The sequence below is a fragment of the Cordyceps javanica genome, chromosome 3 (assembly GCF_051103115.1).
Source record: "Cordyceps javanica chromosome 3, complete sequence".
Lineage (NCBI taxonomy): Eukaryota > Fungi > Ascomycota > Sordariomycetes > Hypocreales > Cordycipitaceae > Cordyceps > Cordyceps javanica.
Window position 1 is genome coordinate 4,801,085 of NC_139297.1, and position 17,733 is coordinate 4,818,817.

At 52.6% G+C, this 17,733-nt stretch overlaps 3 protein-coding genes across 3 annotated transcripts; all 3 read left to right on the forward strand.

Moving 5' to 3' along the window:
- Window positions 1-3,314: 3,314 nt before the first annotated feature.
- Window positions 3,315-5,309, forward strand: V2A60_005629 (F-box protein; the record flags this gene model as incomplete). The annotated part of the gene is made up of 1 exon (XM_083256938.1): window positions 3,315-5,309. One exon carries the CDS (start codon window positions 3,315-3,317, stop codon window positions 5,307-5,309), a length of 1,995 nt encoding a protein of 664 aa, XP_083113064.1.
- A 1,025-nt stretch (window positions 5,310-6,334) lies between these two features.
- On the forward strand, window positions 6,335-7,612 carry V2A60_005630 (histidine phosphatase superfamily; the record flags this gene model as incomplete). Its single annotated transcript, XM_083256939.1, has 4 exons — window positions 6,335-6,370; window positions 6,445-7,117; window positions 7,253-7,319; window positions 7,537-7,612. The coding sequence occupies 4 exons, from the start codon at window positions 6,335-6,337 to the stop codon at window positions 7,610-7,612; spliced, it is 852 nt and encodes a 283-aa protein (XP_083113065.1).
- A 5,019-nt stretch (window positions 7,613-12,631) lies between these two features.
- Window positions 12,632-13,766, forward strand: V2A60_005631 (uncharacterized protein; the record flags this gene model as incomplete). Its single annotated transcript, XM_083256940.1, has 3 exons — window positions 12,632-12,836; window positions 12,890-13,624; window positions 13,690-13,766. The coding sequence occupies 3 exons, from the start codon at window positions 12,632-12,634 to the stop codon at window positions 13,764-13,766; spliced, it is 1,017 nt and encodes a 338-aa protein (XP_083113066.1).
- Window positions 13,767-17,733: the final 3,967 nt, after the last annotated feature.

Genomic DNA, 17,733 nt, shown 5'->3' on the forward strand with positions numbered 1-17,733 from the left:
GCGCAGATCGATCTGCGTCGAGGGTATTAATGAGATTACAGGTATAAGATGTGCCAGAGATGGATGCACACGTGTAGAGCCCAGCAGACTTGCGGTTGGAGCATGTGCTGCTTGCGCGACAAAGACCGGCTCATGACCTGTTTGGTCCGGCTTAGTGTGGTGGGTTTTCTGAGCGGGTGAGCACTGAGCCACCAGCTGTGAATACAGCGAGAAGATCATTAATGGGCAGGGAGAACACTCGGTGAGACATGTGTTGTTTTTAATTCATTTTGCAATTTTGCAATTTGGTATTCTTTTTATTTCTTGCTAATCAGTCACTCGGACTTTGGTAGAGGTGTATGATAGTAGGGTCTCCCCGATGGGGTGGTCACCTAGGCACAGTTGCTACTAGCATTGGCATGCAAGCCACGTCGAGTGCCCTGAACTCCCCTGTTTGTTTGTTGAGATGCGTGTCGCAGACTTTAAGCCGTCGCAGGAGATGCGTGCCTGGCCAGCAGGCTAGGCCAAACGAACGAGTCAGGAGGGCGGGGGGAAGAAGCGGTGCGGCCGGACCGAACTGGTTTACTGGTACGAGAAGGGTGGTGCGCCACAAGACCGGTCGGGTGAGCTGGTGAGACTATGATGGAAAGCACGTGTCGGACGGGCAGGTTGAGCGGTTTATCTTTCTGTACACTTGACTCTCCTTACGATGGGCGCTACCAAGTGCTTTGGTATGTGCTGTGGCATTGTATTTCGAACGGCATGGGATCATCAAACTGCCACAGGTGATCAGGGCCTGCCTGCCTGGTTGCTTTAATGGGCAAAGATGCGACAGGGTCTTGTCCCCTCACCGCCGGGGAGAAAAAGAAGCGCTAGAAACAAGGCAGAAGAAAGGGGACCGCTTACTAGGTGCCCCGGATTTTTTTAGCTGGTGGACTTGTGAGGCGGCGATGCGGGATGGCAACGTTGGGGGTTTTACCGTTTTCGGAACAAGGCTCGTGGGGCTTTCCCAGAGGCTGGTTGAGGGACTTTTTCGAAGTGTACAGAATTGCGACTAGTAGAATAGATGGGGAATGGGGAACTGATTGTAGATGAGCGAGGCATAGCTTAGATGTTATTTTTATTGGTGATGTTGTTGGTGGTGGGAGCGTTTGACTGATCATTGAGTGACAAGAAGGGCTGCCAATACGAGCACTGGGCAAGAGCAACGAGAAGTATCGAGGTGAAAGAAAAAAAGAGAGGAAGAGGAGGGAAAAAACAAAGATAGCACGTATTAGCCTGCGATGAGGCATTTCCACATGCCATGGTCAGTGACATGACAGGCTTTTGGTGGCCGAGACCGCACACTAGCCGTGAGCGAGGTGGGAACGGAGGCGGTTCGAGGCAGGTGGCCAAGGGAAAGCGAATACGTAAAACAAGGGGAGGTGCCTGACCTGGGATATGCAAGGTGAGAAGCCGTGTGTGTCAGCAGTTTGTAGATGGACTGACTTGTGTGTGTGGATGTGTGGATGGGAGGTGCGCCCGAGGTGTATGATAGTTGTGGTGTGGAGGGGCGGCGGCGGGGGATTGTTGGTGATGGGGGTTGTGTCTGTACTTTACCTAGGTAGTTATCAATGCTGCGAGTGCCCTGTAATCGTGGGGCAAGCGGATCATGTACTGATAGGTTGGCAGTAAGCAGGCGTCTCTGTCAGATTTAATAGGGGATGCAAGACGGAGTTGAAAAAAAAAAGAAAACAGAAAAAAAAAAAGAGAAATCGTGAGCAAAAAGAAGGTACGAAAGATAAACGGGAGTTATTGAATGAGCGGCTCTTGATACAACATGGCAATGTGGTTGCAGGACGACTCACAAAAAAAAAGAGAGCAGATCCATCACGGGCCGGGGCACGTGCTGCATGTAGGGTCACATTCCAGAAGCCGAGAATCTACCCAGCTGGGCATGTGCGCTGTAGGAATCGGAAGGGTTGTGCGAGTGTGTGAGCGTGTGATTGTGTGATTGTCTGTGTGTGCGTTGTTGCGCCGTCTTGTTTCGCGCGAGTCTGGTGACTGTGACTGGGAGGTGGGTATAGCATGGAATGGCCAAGTACCAGTAGATAGAGGTAAGTAAGTCCGTACTTAGGTTACTGGTAGTTGGTAGGTAATACTGAGTAGGTATCAGTAGACTCCTGGGCGAGTACCGACTAATGGCAGTCTGTCCGACAGGGACCCGGCGACAAGCAGGCCGTGCTCAAAAGATACGGCCTATCCGGGCCAACCAACCAACCGACCAACCAATCAACCAGACAAGTTTGCTCGTTGGCGAGGTTGCAGTCGCTGAGCTGAACCGAGGTGAGAAGAGGCAAACAGCTTACTAGCGTGCAGCCTACATACTTACTGGTACACAGGCATCAGTAGGCCATTAGACAGCTAGGTACACAACTTGGCTGTGAACCGTGTAACAGCCTAACAGTACCTCTGAGTACGAAAAAGACAAACAAGGCTTCCCTTTTGCCCCGCACTTTTTTCTATATAGGTGGGCTGCCAGATCCACAAAAGGTGGCGGCACCCCCAAACAGTTTTTTTTTTTGGCAGCGATTATGCGCACTTCTGGCCAATTCAGGGTCCTTTTTTAAAGTGGAGACGGCCCAAGCCTCCGCTACAGCCTACAGCCAACTGCCCGGTGTTGCCAGCGCCAACTTAGTACCAGCCAAGCAAGCCACAAGTACCTACTAGCCTATGGATTACAGGCAGTGACTGCCTATCCAGACCCAGTAGTCCCAGTACTTACTCCCAGTAATCCCGGTACACCCAGTTGGCCTGCCGTTCCATTCCCATACTCAGTACAACCCAAATCGCCCATCCCCCTCCTACTACACCCATTCCCCCATTCCCTCAACACTTTCTCTCCTCAACTCCACCTCCCTCAAGTATTTTGTCCCTTTTCCCTTCCACCTCGCAGCTTCCCATACACATCTCAGAGATGGTTTGAACAACCTCACTCCGTTCCCAGTCTCCTCCACTGGACATTCCGCGCCCGGCCGAGCACTCCGCCTACTACACCTCCGACCTCCAACCGACCACATCGAATGTCCCGACTGTGCCGACCAAACGCACCCATGCCACCTACCACTTATTAGATACAGAGCTGCATGACAATAGTTGTCGCTGTATTTCCCGAAATTCACCTTGTGCCATTTCCAAACGGTAATCTCTAGGGGTTCACCCCCAAACCACCACGCTCGCGCTCGAGACGATCCCTATACAAGCCAGAGACCAGCGAATCAATCTCTCTCTCTCCAACGAACCAGGAACACACGATACATCATCTCCCGCACCCACCCGCCCGCCGTCACCCAACCATGGCCGAGATGCGAGAGACACCCGGCGGCGAACCCTTTCCTCCTCTCGCCGACGTGGCCGCCGCTGCCCCCGAGGCACCCTCCCCCAAGATCAAGGGCCGCCAGAGGCTCCTCCGAGGACTCCAACGCATCTCCTCATCGCCTTCCCTCACCAGCCTCCGTCGAGCCCGCTCCGCCAGCAGCCCTTACCATGGAGGCAGCCGCACCTCGCTGTCCTGCGTCAGCCTCGCCGGTGTCCCTCCCCAGTCGCCCCTTCGTTACGGCACACCTCAGCCCTCGCCGCTCGTTCGCTCCGAAACGCCAGACACCGACTTCCCCTTTCACGACTGCGTCGAGGAGCAGCCCGGTGTAAGGGCGGTTCGAGTCGTCCCGGCCTCGAGGCCTGCTACCGCCTTGTTACCCGCCGACCTGCGATCCCAGGCCAAAGCTAGCCCCAAGCCGCCCTTTCCCTTCTGGGACCTCATGCCCCAGGAACTTCGCATCGCCATTTTCGCTCATCTCGAGCCCAAGGAACTCGTCCGTATCTCCCGTGTCAGCAAGACTTTCTATAAGTTTTGCTTCGATGGCCAGCTTTGGACCTCGTTCAATGCCTCCGAGTTCTATCAAAACATCCCTGCCGACTCCTTGGCCAGAATCATTGTCGCCGCCGGACCCTTTATCAAAGATCTCAACCTGCGCGGCTGCGTCCAGGTCGAGCACTACCGCCGCACCGAAGCCATTGTCAAGGCATGCAGGAATCTCATAAATGCGACCCTCGAAGGCTGCCGTAACTTTCAAAAGACGACGCTGCACAGCTTGCTCCGGTCCAACGACAAGTTGGTCCATCTCAACCTTACCGGTCTTTACGCCGTGTCCAACTCCGCTTGCCGAATCGTCGCCGAATCATGCCCCCACTTGGAGAGCTTCAACGTGTCTTGGTGCCAAAAGGTCGATGCTAAAGGCATCAAGCTTGTGGTCGACTCATGCCGGCGTCTGAAGGATCTACGTGCTGGCGAGGTCAAAGGCTTTGACAATGTAGAGACAGCGGAATCCATATTCACGACCAACAATCTCGAGCGACTAGTCTTGAGCGGCTGCGCAGACCTTAGCGATGAAGCACTGAAAATCATGATGCACGGTGTCGACCCTGAAATCGACATTCTTACTGACCGACCCATCGCACCTCCGCGAAAGCTCCGCCATCTAGACGTCAGTAGATGCACTCGTCTCACCTCGGCGGGAGTCAAGGCCATTGGCTATGCGACGCCTCAGTTGCAAGGTCTGCAGCTGTCGGGCTGCAAGACCCTAACTGACGCAGCCCTGGAACCCATCCTCGCCTCCACGCCTCGTCTTACACACCTTGAGCTCGAGGATCTCGCCGAGCTCACCAATTCTATACTCTCCGAACACCTCGTCAAGGCACCTTGCGCCGCCTCTCTCCAGCACCTCTCGTTGAGCTACTGCGAAAACATTGGCGACGTCGGCGTGCTGCCCGTCATGCAGACGTGCACCAAGCTGCAAAGTTGCGACCTCGATAACACCCGCATCAGCGATCTCTCTCTCGCCGAGGCTGCTGTCATGGTCGCCAAGCGCTCCAAGCGTACCACGCAGATAGTACCTCCCACTCTCACGCTGTCCCTCGTTGTTTATGACTGCCACAACGTGACGTGGGCCGGCGTCCGCGAGGTGCTCTTCCGCAATGCCCAGATCAGGGCCAAGTCGGTCGGCGTCACATACCCGAGCGAGATGATTGGCCTCAAGTGCTTCTACGGCTTCCAAATGACCGTCGACGAGCACCAGAAGCGCGTTCTTCGCGGCGACTTCGGCGCCGCCAGTCGGCTCGAGAGAAAATGGGCCGACTACATGCAGGCCAACGAGGAAGCTGGCGCAACCGGTGCTGGACACCGGCGGCGCAGACGACGCGCGCGCGAGACGCAGGCGCTGCACCTCGATGAGGAGGATGGCGTTGTTGGTAGACGACGAGCCCGAACCATGGGATCATGCAGCGTCATGTAATCCGTTTTCTCGTACTCTTACTCCGCCTCTCTCCTTGTTTACACACACACGCACGCACACGCACGCACACCACGCACACATATATATAGCATCGCATTACACTAGCATTTTTTTCTTCCTCCTTGTATGAGCAACGCGGCATTATCATTATGGGTCATGAACTTTGTTTTGGTGTTTTCATTCTCTCTCTCTCTCTCTCTCTCTCTCTGTTTCTCTCTCTTTTATGGATGGGCATATTGGTACACGACAACGGTAGGACACAGAACGCTCCTTCTTTTCTTGTTCTTTTTTCTTTCTCTTCCTCATGTTGCACACTCTTTCCGGCCACTCTGCTTCTTCTTCTTCTCCTCATTGGACAAGATTATTGTTGGGCACGGGCAACGGCGCATGGACGCGGTGGATGGGAACGCGGCGTTTCTCTCCCTCCTTTCCTCTTCTTATATAGACAGGTACATTTCGGCAGTTTTCTGTTTGCCTCTTCACCCCTTTGAATGTCGAGGGGATTTTTTTGAGCCCGAATACATCTATTCACCGAAATCTGTAAAGCATTGCGGTAAAAAGCCTTTGCATCGCGTCGTGACATGGTTGTGGGCGTAGCTTGCTGAATCTAGATCTGGATTTCTTTTACGGATAACATACCCTCTTCTTCTTCTACAATTCTGCATTCAAATGTATAGATTGACCATCGTCCTATTGTATTCATTTGTCTCTTGATTGAGTGCTAAACTTTTGAGAAATAAAGAAACCACCTTTCCCCTTCACTCCCCCCATTCCAGCAGCGCCGGTGACGGGCGGGTAATAAGTGATGACGGTTGGTGGGGCCGTCGACCACCCACACGCACATCCACCCTCGGCTGGGCGGTCCTGTCGCTTTGTACCTCGGGATCCATCAATCATCATTGTTCATACATCTCCCTCTGCATCCAAAAGAGACTCCTCACAATACTTCATTTTACCTACCTAGTTGGCATAAGAAGGGAACGAATACGTTTAAAAACGGCAGCGTATATTCACAACGAGGAGCAATGTCGCTGGAAAAGATCTACATTGTTCGTCACGGTGTGAGTTTGCTCGCCCTCATCCACCCCAGGGACGCATATTGCAGTGCTCACGCAGAGTGACAATCTCTCTCTAGTTCCGTACGGCCTGGACAGTAGACAACAAGGGTAACTATAGCGCGCACATTCCTTCGCCGACGGGCATCGCCGCCGACCCGCCTCTGACCTCCCACGGCATCGAGCAGGCCGACGAGCTCGCGGCGCACCTGGCGACGCTGAGTCCCGCTGTCGAGGTCGTCTACTCAAGTCCATATTACCGCTGCCTGCAGACCATCAACCCCTTTGTGGAGCGCCAGGCGGCGGCGGCCGGCGCCGGCGCCCTGGCTAGGCGAGCGGCGGACACGGTCCGCATCCGTGGCGAGCACGGCGTCTGTGAGTGGTTCGGCGCCGCGCCTTTTACGCACCCACAGCCGGCGGACGCCGCCGAGCTGCACGGCCTGTTCCCGGCATATGACGCCGAGTTCGTGTCACCGGTGAGGCCTCGGGAGCGCGGGGAGACGTACGCGCAGCTCGTGGCGCGGGTGCGCGCGGCCATGCAGGCGCTTATTCGGCGGTGCGATGAGGAAGGAAGGCGCACCGTCGTTATTTGCTCACATGCAGCGGTCATTATCGTGCTTGGGAGGGTGCTGACCGGCCAGTACCCCGATGAAATGGATACGGAAGACTTCAAGGCATTTACCTGCGGGTTGAGCGTGTATGCGCGGGCACAAGAGGACAAGGGGAGCTACTCTGCTGACAAGCTAGACAATGGTGAGTCTGAATCATAGGCTTACTAGCCTTTTTGTGTGCACTATTCTCGAACAACGGACTCGTCATATACCAAGATTACCGAGAGACCGCGGAATAAAGGTGGCGACGAGAACGATGCTGACTACTTAGACATAGTGGGCAACTGGATTTGCGAAAAGAATAGTGACTGCAGCTTCTTGAGCGGGGGTGAAGAGCGCGGATGGTCAGTTACCCTCTTTTCATATCTGCTTTGTTATGTTTCTTCCTGCCAGTGCCAAGTCACCATCACTGCTTGCTGCTGTTGGTCGATGTCGCTCCTAAAAGATGGGTTGGCTTTGATGGGCACACGCCTTCACGCGTCCCGCCCTTGCGTTAGAGGAATCCATCGTTCGATCTACTCCAAAGTCATTAAATCGCTGACATGAGCTGCGTCTGTCTAGGAAGTTTGCTGGCGATGAATCATTTCCAGATACGGGATCCATGTCCCAGGACGACACGATCGAGCCCAAGCTGTAGGCAAAACACCGCATGGGGGGGCCTCACTGGAAACCGTATCGCATGGCAACTCTTTGGAAGGAGAACATATAAGATCAAAGGACTTTCAAGATACCAGGTGCGGCTGGACTCCGGAGTTGTTCACGCGAACTCGCTGGATAAGGCAGTCACTAGACAATGTCTGAGGTTGGCTGGCACACCCCGTGTGCACGACAAGAGGTGATGGACTGCACAACAGTCCAAACGACAACCAAAACAACAACGGCCTAAGTAACCAGCCACAGTATTTCCAGAGAGAAATGTATACGACAGGACAACAAAGACTCTCCGTATCCAGAAAATCCCATGCGTTGTGGAGTGAGTTACTGGGGTGGAGGACAAGGGCGCGCCAGTGGGAGATCGTGTCTGGGCTTTGTTGATCATAGGTTTGAGATGCAGGTGACCATGATTCGCAGGGCAGAGGGAATTCCGCCCTTTTTTTGGGGGGGTGAACCCTTTTGGACGAGACCTGTTCAAGGGATGAGAAAAATGATGGTTCCTTTCGGAGTGTGGCCGCGTTTTGCTAAACATGGCAAAGTCACTTCTGGAAATAGGTTCGTCCGTCAGATCAGCTCCAACTAACTCGTGGCAAGGCGGAGTGCTCGCAGTCGATAATAGGCCAAATCCGGACAACCTGTCTCTTGTTTGGCGCTGGAGGAGGGTGGGCAGCTTGTGCATTGTCTCCCGGCAGCGAATACAATGCGAACTAGACGTGGCCAGGCTATCCACATGACAGAGGACGCGACAACAATACTCCAGCTTTGCGGTCTTTTATTGGTGACTCGAGGATCGAAGGCAAAGCTTGTGTCATGGAGGCTCGGATCAAAGGAGCTGCAATAGCGACGCACATCTTGAGGCAGGACTTACGGGGCTGCAAAAGGAAACTGGCACAACAGTTGAATGACAATAACGCCAAGTTTGGCCGTCGGTAACTGTGAATCAGGGTGGACAGGCGACCAATACAGGCGCTCCTATTGTGGCAAAAGCCGTCTCTTGTTTGCGCAGTGGGGAGGGTGGCGGGCTAGGCTGTGCCAGTCGGCGATACAGGGTGGATATCGGGCTCCCTTGCGTCGCCGATGAGATTGTCACCCCCCGGTACCTTGCATAGTTCATGTAGGAACCAGGCACCTGTAGATATCGGTTGGATGCAGGCAACAAGGGGGATCTCTATGTCTTGATGGCGTCACTGCTGAATCAAAACAGACAGCGCGACTTGGACTTGGGTAGTTAGTGAGTCTGTCTAATGTTATTGCCCTTCAGTGGTTCGAAGACACATGTGCGTCCTTGAAGCGACATTGTTGCCGTGAACTCTCCTCTGATCGTTTGCAATTGGAAACTGCATCATCGCGGGTGCACCCATCAGTTTACGCAATTGCGAATGTAGCGTAACAAAAGTAGAGCCACCCCCCCCAGACATTTCGATTCATGGACACTTGGCAGATAATGATCCTCGTGGCTGCATGAAGCCACCGGAGCTTGACGACAGAGCCCTACTACTGTGCATGAAGGCATTGAATCAGGGCGAGGATAATGTTGGCGATACACTATCATCAAAGGTCGTCCTTGTGGAACGAAACTCCCATCCACGGCCGTCGTGACGGAGCCGGACGTTTGATTGTGAAGTCTCGGCCTTTGCAGTAGCCTGCCACCATGACAGGGCAAGGCAAGGCAAAAAAGAAAGGAGGGCAATTTCCACAGTATTAGCCTGTTACGCTTCCAGCAATATAGCAGTTCCGCGCCCCTTGCACCATATTTTCATGCACACACAGACGCCCCGCAGACTGCCTTTGCAGGATGCCGCGGTGGTGAAGATGGTATTAGTTAGACCAAGCTTGGCGACAATAGTAAAAAAGAAAGTTTGCGAAACGAAGAAAAAGGAACAATATGCAGTGATGCGGCAGTATCTGTATGGGGATCCTCGGTATCTAGAGGGTGATGATGTTAGGGCGGGGAGAAATGTATTCCTTTCCTTGATCATGGGTCGACAACACTGACGTAATAGCAAGTTGGGGGCACAAGATTTGGTGTACAGCTGAAACGCTGACACTCGGACAGGAGACGGCGGGAAAAGGAAGCATGCAACCATTGAAAGGGCAGTGCCAAAGATGGGAAGTAAGGCGATGGAGCAGTGTATAATAGTGTCGTGAAAGAAGGAAATACTGGATGTGCTGGTGTTTGTGAGTGTAGGAGAATGTGCCTACCTACCTACATGCCTACTTAGCTTGGTTGGTACATTGTATGGCAGTCAAAATAGCCTGCCAGCTGCCACCCGCATCGGCCGGTTGGCAGCTGGCAAAGTGGTCATAGCTCCTCCGCCGGCGTCAAACGGGCCCCAACTGGCGCAGGCGAACGACCTGGAACTAGGCCTTGTATAGACTAGTGCGAATAAGTTATTTCCTTTTTCGCCCTTCCAGCTGTCCAGCCACAGGCCGCCTCAGGTATGACTTTCCCCGCCTCGATGCCCTCACTGCCACTCCAAAAGCAACCACGGCCTCTTCGCTCAATGGGCCCTCAAGCGGTGCAACATCAATAAAAGGCCCCGCGGGAGAAAAGAAAAAGAAAAAGGATTGGTGACAGGAGAAGAGGAAGAGATTTTTGTGTTCCGTCATCTGCCGTTGACGTCGTACTCAAACGCTCACTGTGGACGGGTTTTGCCTCGTGATAGTTGCAAAAGAAACGAGCTGTCAATATTGTAACTCATTGCCTCCCGGGGTGGGATAACGATTATGCTCGATCAATTCTCTCCAACTTGGTGTCCGTCTCTCGTCTCGTCCTGGTCGACTCGTTCGGCGCTGCCAATCCCTTTCCCGCAAAAGTGTGGTACTCCAAACACTTATTAGGACGCTAATTGTTACACCTCACCCCGGAGAAAAAGAAAGTCCAGCAGAGCCAAGTTACGCCTGGCGGAGCATTTTGACCTCCTAAGCTGGCTGCCTCTGTTACGTGTCAGACTCGCCCTTTTTTTCTTCTTTGGTCGCTCACGAAAACACCTTGGTGTGTTGTGACATATCATCCGGCATCCCTCGCACGATAGGGCCCCTCGCGCCGATCGCTCTAGATCAACAGCAACAGCAACAACACGGCTAGCATCACGAAGATGGCTGACTCCACAGCCCATTATTCCGCCCGCTACAAGTAAATGGTTGCTTTGTACGAGTGCTCTAGCCCTTTATGCAAGGTGACAATGTGTTGTGCAGGCGCTCTCAGACGTCGAGGATGCCACAGATGGCAGGCGTGAAAATGCTGGTAAACTATGATAGATGATAGACGCCATAGAGCGGAGCACCGATGTTACCATGCAGAGATTTTCTTCGCCAACATAAAACCATTTCTATTGCTTGGGGAATTGCAGTAGTGATCCTGGATGTAGATGCTGGTTTGGAACGTTTCGTCCAGTGCACCCGCAAACCCGCACTGACGGCCGAAGAGGCAGCCGCGTCCGGGTAACCAACCGGATTGTCAGTTGGCCAATTGAAAGCCCACTGCATGTAGCGATAGCTTGGTATCATATTTATCACGAACTGCAGAGCCGTGGGCCAAGGCTTCAACGGTGGCAGATATATTATATCGGACCATCATGGAGCAATAGAACGTCGACAAGCCCGCCGCCTGATATTCGTCTGAGGCCGTGACAAGGATACTATCTTCAAGACTGGAACTGGTTTCTGGAGACGCGATATGGAACAGAACCTCGGTCAACACTGCCTCAGAGAGAGCGCCTTTTTGGCCTTGATTCAGTACTCCGTACCTCAGCCATTGTTCGCCCTGCATCCCGCGTCCCCACCACCTCGCCGCTAGGAGACGGCCAAGGTGGAGAGCGCCCCAGGCCTCCAGGTGTGGCCGTAAGAGAGCGAGTTCGGATGACTGCATTAACCTGACAGACTACCCCAGAGGATTCTTGCACAGCGGTATTTGTGCGACAGCAGGGCAGAATCACAAGTCTGGGAGCTGTAAAGATGATGATGATGAGGTGGTGGTGGTGGTGGTGGTGGTGTGCGCCGAGAATCACCAAGCTAACCTTGTGCGATGCAGGCGAAAAAAAAAAGGGCAGCCCACTTGCGGCCGCCACACCGCGCGGCGCCATATCACACACCTCCTCCATCATGACGGACCTGCATCTGCTTGGGAACAAAAGCAACGACGGCACAGCCAGGGAGTCGACCCGGCTGGAGGCAAGCACTCCCGCGCCAACAACTGCTCAATCCCTGCCAGCGCCGCCGCAGGTACCGCCCAGCCAGTCAACCAGTCTCCTTCGATTCTACACAATGGCCCACCGCCGGCCACACCAAGCCCGCCGCGACTCCGCCTCGGCAAGCATCAGGCTCTGAAGCCCTGCTCGGGCTTGACCAGGTTCACATTGCCTGGGTCTACCCAGTAGCTCGGCCAGGCTTGCTCTCTTGTTCAGACTGGAGCAAGGGTGACACACAGACCCCTCGTCCGTCGTATCCAAGACACTCAATTTATCCAACCTGTCCCGGTCTTTTTCATCAACAGTGATTCAGGTACGCTGCCCATGTTGACGGCGCCGGCAGAAGAAACAAGCCTGCAGAAGCAAAAAAAAAAAAAAATAAAAAATAAATAAATGAAAATAAGAAAACAGCCATCAGACGTTGAGCATCACCAGGGGTCCTCGACACGCCTCTGAACCCCCGTATCTTTGACTACAAAACACGTCGACTCCCTCTCCATCATGGATCCATTGTCTCCCGTGCTATTCTTCCCTCCACTACCTTATCCGCTCCTTCTTTTACAACCATTTGGTCATATTGCTCTTAAGCCATCATCCCTCGTTAATATCTGACGGCATATTATTCCTCCCTCTCACGCTCCTTAGCCCCATCTTGCCTTGACGAGTGCCACGCTTCTCGCTTTCCATCGCTGCTTACTACACCTCACTATTCCCGAGAACAAGTATTCTCCGCCCAGGAACTATCAATATACATACCCTTTTCTGTCTTGCAATTCAACCAACAGGGAGAACTTCTCCAGTCGCCCTCGGCCATGACTACCATGATGCAACAGCCTTCGGAGTGCAGTCCGCTCTACTCCATCGGCAAATTTCGTATCAACTCCATGAACCATATCGACAACTCGACACCCAGAAAGTTCTCCGAAGAGGCACTTCCTTCTCCCATCTACCGCGCCACCGTACACCCCAATACACCTCCGGAATCTGTCTCTGGAAGCCCCAGAGTCAAGTTTGAGAGTATGCCGCCCAAGCGATCAAAGCTGCCGGTTGCCCGACTAACGAGTATCTAGGATCCTCCTTCTCTCTCAACACGGACTGCTCGCCTGTGCCTAGACTCTCCAGCCTTGGGGCTCGTTCCGTCTCCAACATCCGTCTGCCGAGCCTGGATGAATTTGATCAGGGCGTAGAGGCCCTCGCCAGAGCTGACCGTGGCCAAGCGCCTTCCTGGACTCGTGCAGCATCACCTCACCCCAACGCTGCTCGTCGCCCTGTCCTCCCCCAACTTTTGCCATCTATCCAAAGCTGCTCATCAGCGGCGTACTCCCCCCAGACATATTCGCCTCAGGAACCCTACTCTCCCTACAGCCATTCCGACCCCTTCATGCAATCCCACGATGGCTACCCGAGCCCGCCCCCAGACGGTGAAAATAGACACATCAACCAAAAGTACACGACGGAGGAGGGAGACTTCATCATCTACGCTTGGCACGATAAGAAACTCAAATGGCAGCGCATTAAACAAGATTTTGCGACCATGTTTGGGAGAACACCTGAGCGTACCGTTCAGGGCCTACAGGCCTGGTACTACAGGATGAACCAGCGCATTCCCCTTTGGGATAAGGATGGCTGGCTGATTTTCGAAAATGATGAAGATTTGGAGCCCAAGCACATCAGCATCAAGTGCCGTGAGCGTGACAGCCAGGACCGCCCGATGGAGCCCCTGGGCCTGGCCCAACGGTACCCTGAGCGAGCTATCAACTACAGTTGGGTGGACCCGGAAGTCAAGCGCAAATCCCGCGACTGGGGTAAGTTTACCCGAGCCCTGTATCATGCATACCGGCACGACGGCACATACTAACGACTTGGACAGCTGCTAAACGCATCATACAATACCGCGAACGCCGGGAGCGTCGCAAGAGGAAGGAGCAGCGCCGACTCAAGTTGTAAACGGTCATCCGTTTCGGCAGTCACGACATTCCTTACGAGTCCCATGTACTATATTTGTCAGATGTACCAGTATTTCTTCTTTTTATTTCTTTTTCTTCTTCCTGCTTTTTTTTTTGCTTTTTTCCCTTTACCCAGTTCTTTCCTTTGTTCAGGAGCCTTTTCATGTCCTTGGCTTGTCTTTGGTGTCATGCAGGGGGGGGGGGGGGGTCGCGGGCACAGTGGGTGGAGTGGACCGACCCCGGAAGTCCTCCCTTGAGGACGGGGGCGATCGCACACTCACTATTCCGTAGACGCTCTTGTCTGACTTCATTATTATCGGTGGGGTTGTTTGATTTTATTTTTCAAGTTTCTTGTTTAATATTTTTCTTCGGGAGGCTGGCATTGCCGCCCATTTTGGAGCAGAAAAGTTAATTTGGAAAGGGAATATGACCCATGATACGAACAGCATCTGGACGGGTTAATGTTGGATGTATGATGCAAGCAGTTTGACGTCTTGCCCTTGCTCTGTTGGCGCGTGTGAAGAACGTGTTGAGAGGATAGGAAAGAATCAGACAGGGTAAATATATATTTAGATAGAAACTAATAGTCCGATCGAATACGACAAGGATATCATATACATTGCTCTTGCCCTCTTTTTGCTCGTCTTATTTGACATTGGAATTTATGCCAGGCGAATCGAGATACGTGTGAACAAACGGGCCATGGTTCAAAGCCCTCTTGCCATATCAATCTGCAAGGACGACACCACTGCAGGCCTAGGAAATACATTGTCGCGCCGGAGGGTTTTCCTGCTGTAGGATTCTGTGGCTTGTGTTCTCTCGTCGAGTCGACGACGCCGAGGTCGGGTTGATGCCTAGTCTGCACGGAGTACGGAGTGCAGATTACAGATTACGGATCAATTTTGTACGGCTTGCTGGGCTGCTCGTCTACACGAGGATGTAGGGATCCCTTGATGTCTTCCTTTGTGCCCTTGTCAGACACGGGCAATGGGTGTGGGTTGTGTTTTTGGCTGCATACAAGGCCGCGAAGCGTACAAGGGGGGGGGGGGGGGGGGTTGTTAATAACTAGTACTAACGAGAGGCACGTAAGGAGAACGGCGGCAGTGAGAAAACACTTATTAAAGTGTCAAAGTAGGATCAATGCAATATGCACGTATATATATGCAGGATGGCACCGCCGCTGCTGCACTGTAGAGAGCGATGACGAATCACGGCACGAGGCAGCCCAAAGAAGAAAGAGGTCGATGATGAAATCACCCGAGCAGCCCGGCCCACCAGCCCGGGATGTTGCATGTATAATTTTAGCCGTTTTTTTTTTCTGCTGCGTGACAAGAGATAACATTTCGTGCCACGGAAAACAACCCGGGCCCGGGCCGCTGGCCACACTCCCCCCTTGTTGCCTTCCCCCCCTCATCCTCACTCGACACGAGCCAGGGGGCGGTATACAGTGCCCACTTTGTAAATCCAGGGGAGCGACTCAGGCAGCGCGGTTGATCCAATCGGCCAGGGTTTGACAGGCATCCCAGAAGAAGGGGAATGAGAGGGGATGGCCACGCATCGATGAACTTTGTTTGCACGGCAATCACTTGGTTACATGGACCGGCATTCGTGAGGGATTCCAGTGTTCCATACGACTGAGATTGGTCCTTCCATCTCTCTTCTTTATATTCTTCCAATTTTAAAAGCCGACGGGAAGAGAGAGAGAGAGAGAGACAAGTTGCTGCACGTACTTTTTTTTTTTTTTTTTTTTTTGGCTGGCAAGGGCGACTGTCAAGGATAACTTTCATAGATTTAAGATCAGCGGTGACGATCACGCCCCATGGTTATTAAGTGCAAGTTGGGGAAATGATTTTCTGGTACCGAAAAGGATTCAATTCAAAGGAAAGGAAATACAGCAGAAAAAGGAGAAGCTATTCGGACTAGGCAAATACCTCGGACCTGCACACTCGGCAGAGGTTGATGGAATTGGCCATCGGTAAGTGTTCTGGGAACCCTGAATTGACATGGGAAGCTGCTCCAGAGCTTCTTCTGCCGAAAGGTTAAAAATTGAGGGGCGGAGGTTTTTTTTTTCCTCTTCTTTACTAATAGAAAAAAAAAGGAGAAAAAAATCAACATGCCGAAGACTATCACGGGCGAGATGACAGGCATAGAGAGGCTGAGCTTCGCAAAGTGGTCAGGTGGTGACAGGGCCCTGCGAAGCATCTACCGCGTTCCTGATCTGGCCAAGCGAACAAGAGAGAGAGGGGGGGGGGGGTTGGCTACATTGAGGTGTTGGTCCCAAGATGCTAGCGCGCGTGCGCTTGGTACTTACAGTATATGCTGAAGTCGGCAGTTTTATGAACGGTTTTAAACGTACGGGAGCACGCTTGACTACTTACCGATGATGGCACATGCAATCATCCACCCTTGTCGATGCCGCAATGACCATTTTGTGAGGCAGTGGACGGAGTAAGTAGGGGTCGGCTCTTTTATTTATTTATTTATTTATTTTCTTGTCCCCCCTTTCCCCACCGCGGAAACTTATTCGCCTCTGCCAATGAAGAAAAGACCATTTTGATTCTTCAGCCAGAAAGAAAAAAAAAAGAAAAAAAAAAAAGAAAAGGCCGCATAACAAGTAGTCTCAGAGTGATGGGCCAACCTGAGCCCAGCAAAAAGAAAAAAATGGAGTATTGGCCAGGATTGTGCCTGGCAAAAAATCTGCATGGGCAAATTTGGTTGTCTCGCCCGTCCCGGGGCACCGGACCCGGCAGCCTGGGAATGCAGAAAAACTGCAATTCTTCTTTCTTTTGACTACAGCGCACCCAAGGCTAATATAAATTGATACGAGCAGCCAATCATTGGCTCTTGTGCATGTGGCGTTCCCGTGCCCTGGTCATGTCTGTCAGGTATCATATGTCGACCATAGTCCGTGCGGATGGCGTTTTTTTTTGCTTTTATTTTCATCAGAAGGGGCAAGTCCTGATAGAGAGAGAGAGAGAAATCAAGGCCTCCGTCTTCTGCAACGATGGGCGGGGGCTCATCACAGGAACCGTCATTGATGTGTGATGAGGTGACAAAGGCCGAAAAAGGGCTGAGAATTACGTGTGAGTGAGGTGAAAGGAAACATGCATCCACCGTACAAAAGAGCGCCAATTGGCTGATCCATTGTTGTGCAAGGCCAACATGACTATTCATTTTCTTTAATTATTGTTTTGCGTCTCTACCTGAACCGAGACGAAGATGGCATCGTTGGGCTATGACTGTACTGATAGAGAGGTACTGCATACTCGGCAGATGCAGATGCAGGCGCACCATCTATCGTATTTGCGTTTTTATGATGATCCCATGGACATGGGCAGTTGAGACAGGCAACGAGCGAGCGCAACGGCGACGGGCAGTCGGATGGCGGATCTGGGCAGGGGTCCATGTCATTTTTCAGAGGCCCGAAAAAGTGGAAATTGAGATGCGCTCTAGTTCTAGTTCAGGTGAAAAAAAGAGTACAATAGAATAGAATAGAACAATGTACGGAGTAGACAAGGAGAGAAACCCGTGAGCGAGGTGCCACGACTACGGTGAAGATTACACAGAGGGTCCAGCATTGTGGGAGAGCAGAGGAAGAAGACGGAGGAAGAAGAAGACGACGAGGCCTGGTGCCCAACCGTGCGCCGCTGTATGGGCAGGGGTTTGGTCAGGTAAGGATTGACGAACACACGAAAAAAAAAAAGAGGCAAAAAATCCCGAGACCCCCGTCGTTCACTTTTTCTTTGGCCGAAGTAACGAAGAGAAAATAGAACAAAAAACGGTGGCTGGTCAAAAGAGAGGGAGAGGGCGAAGAAGAAGAAAACGAGGGTATGATTTGCCACTATGCATTGATGCCCATAGGATGGAAATATCACCAGGGGAGGGGGGGGGGGGGGGGGGCAAGATGAGGAGGAGGAGGAGGGAAAAGAGGAAGCGGAGAAAGGACTGGGGGTTCAACAAGTATTAGT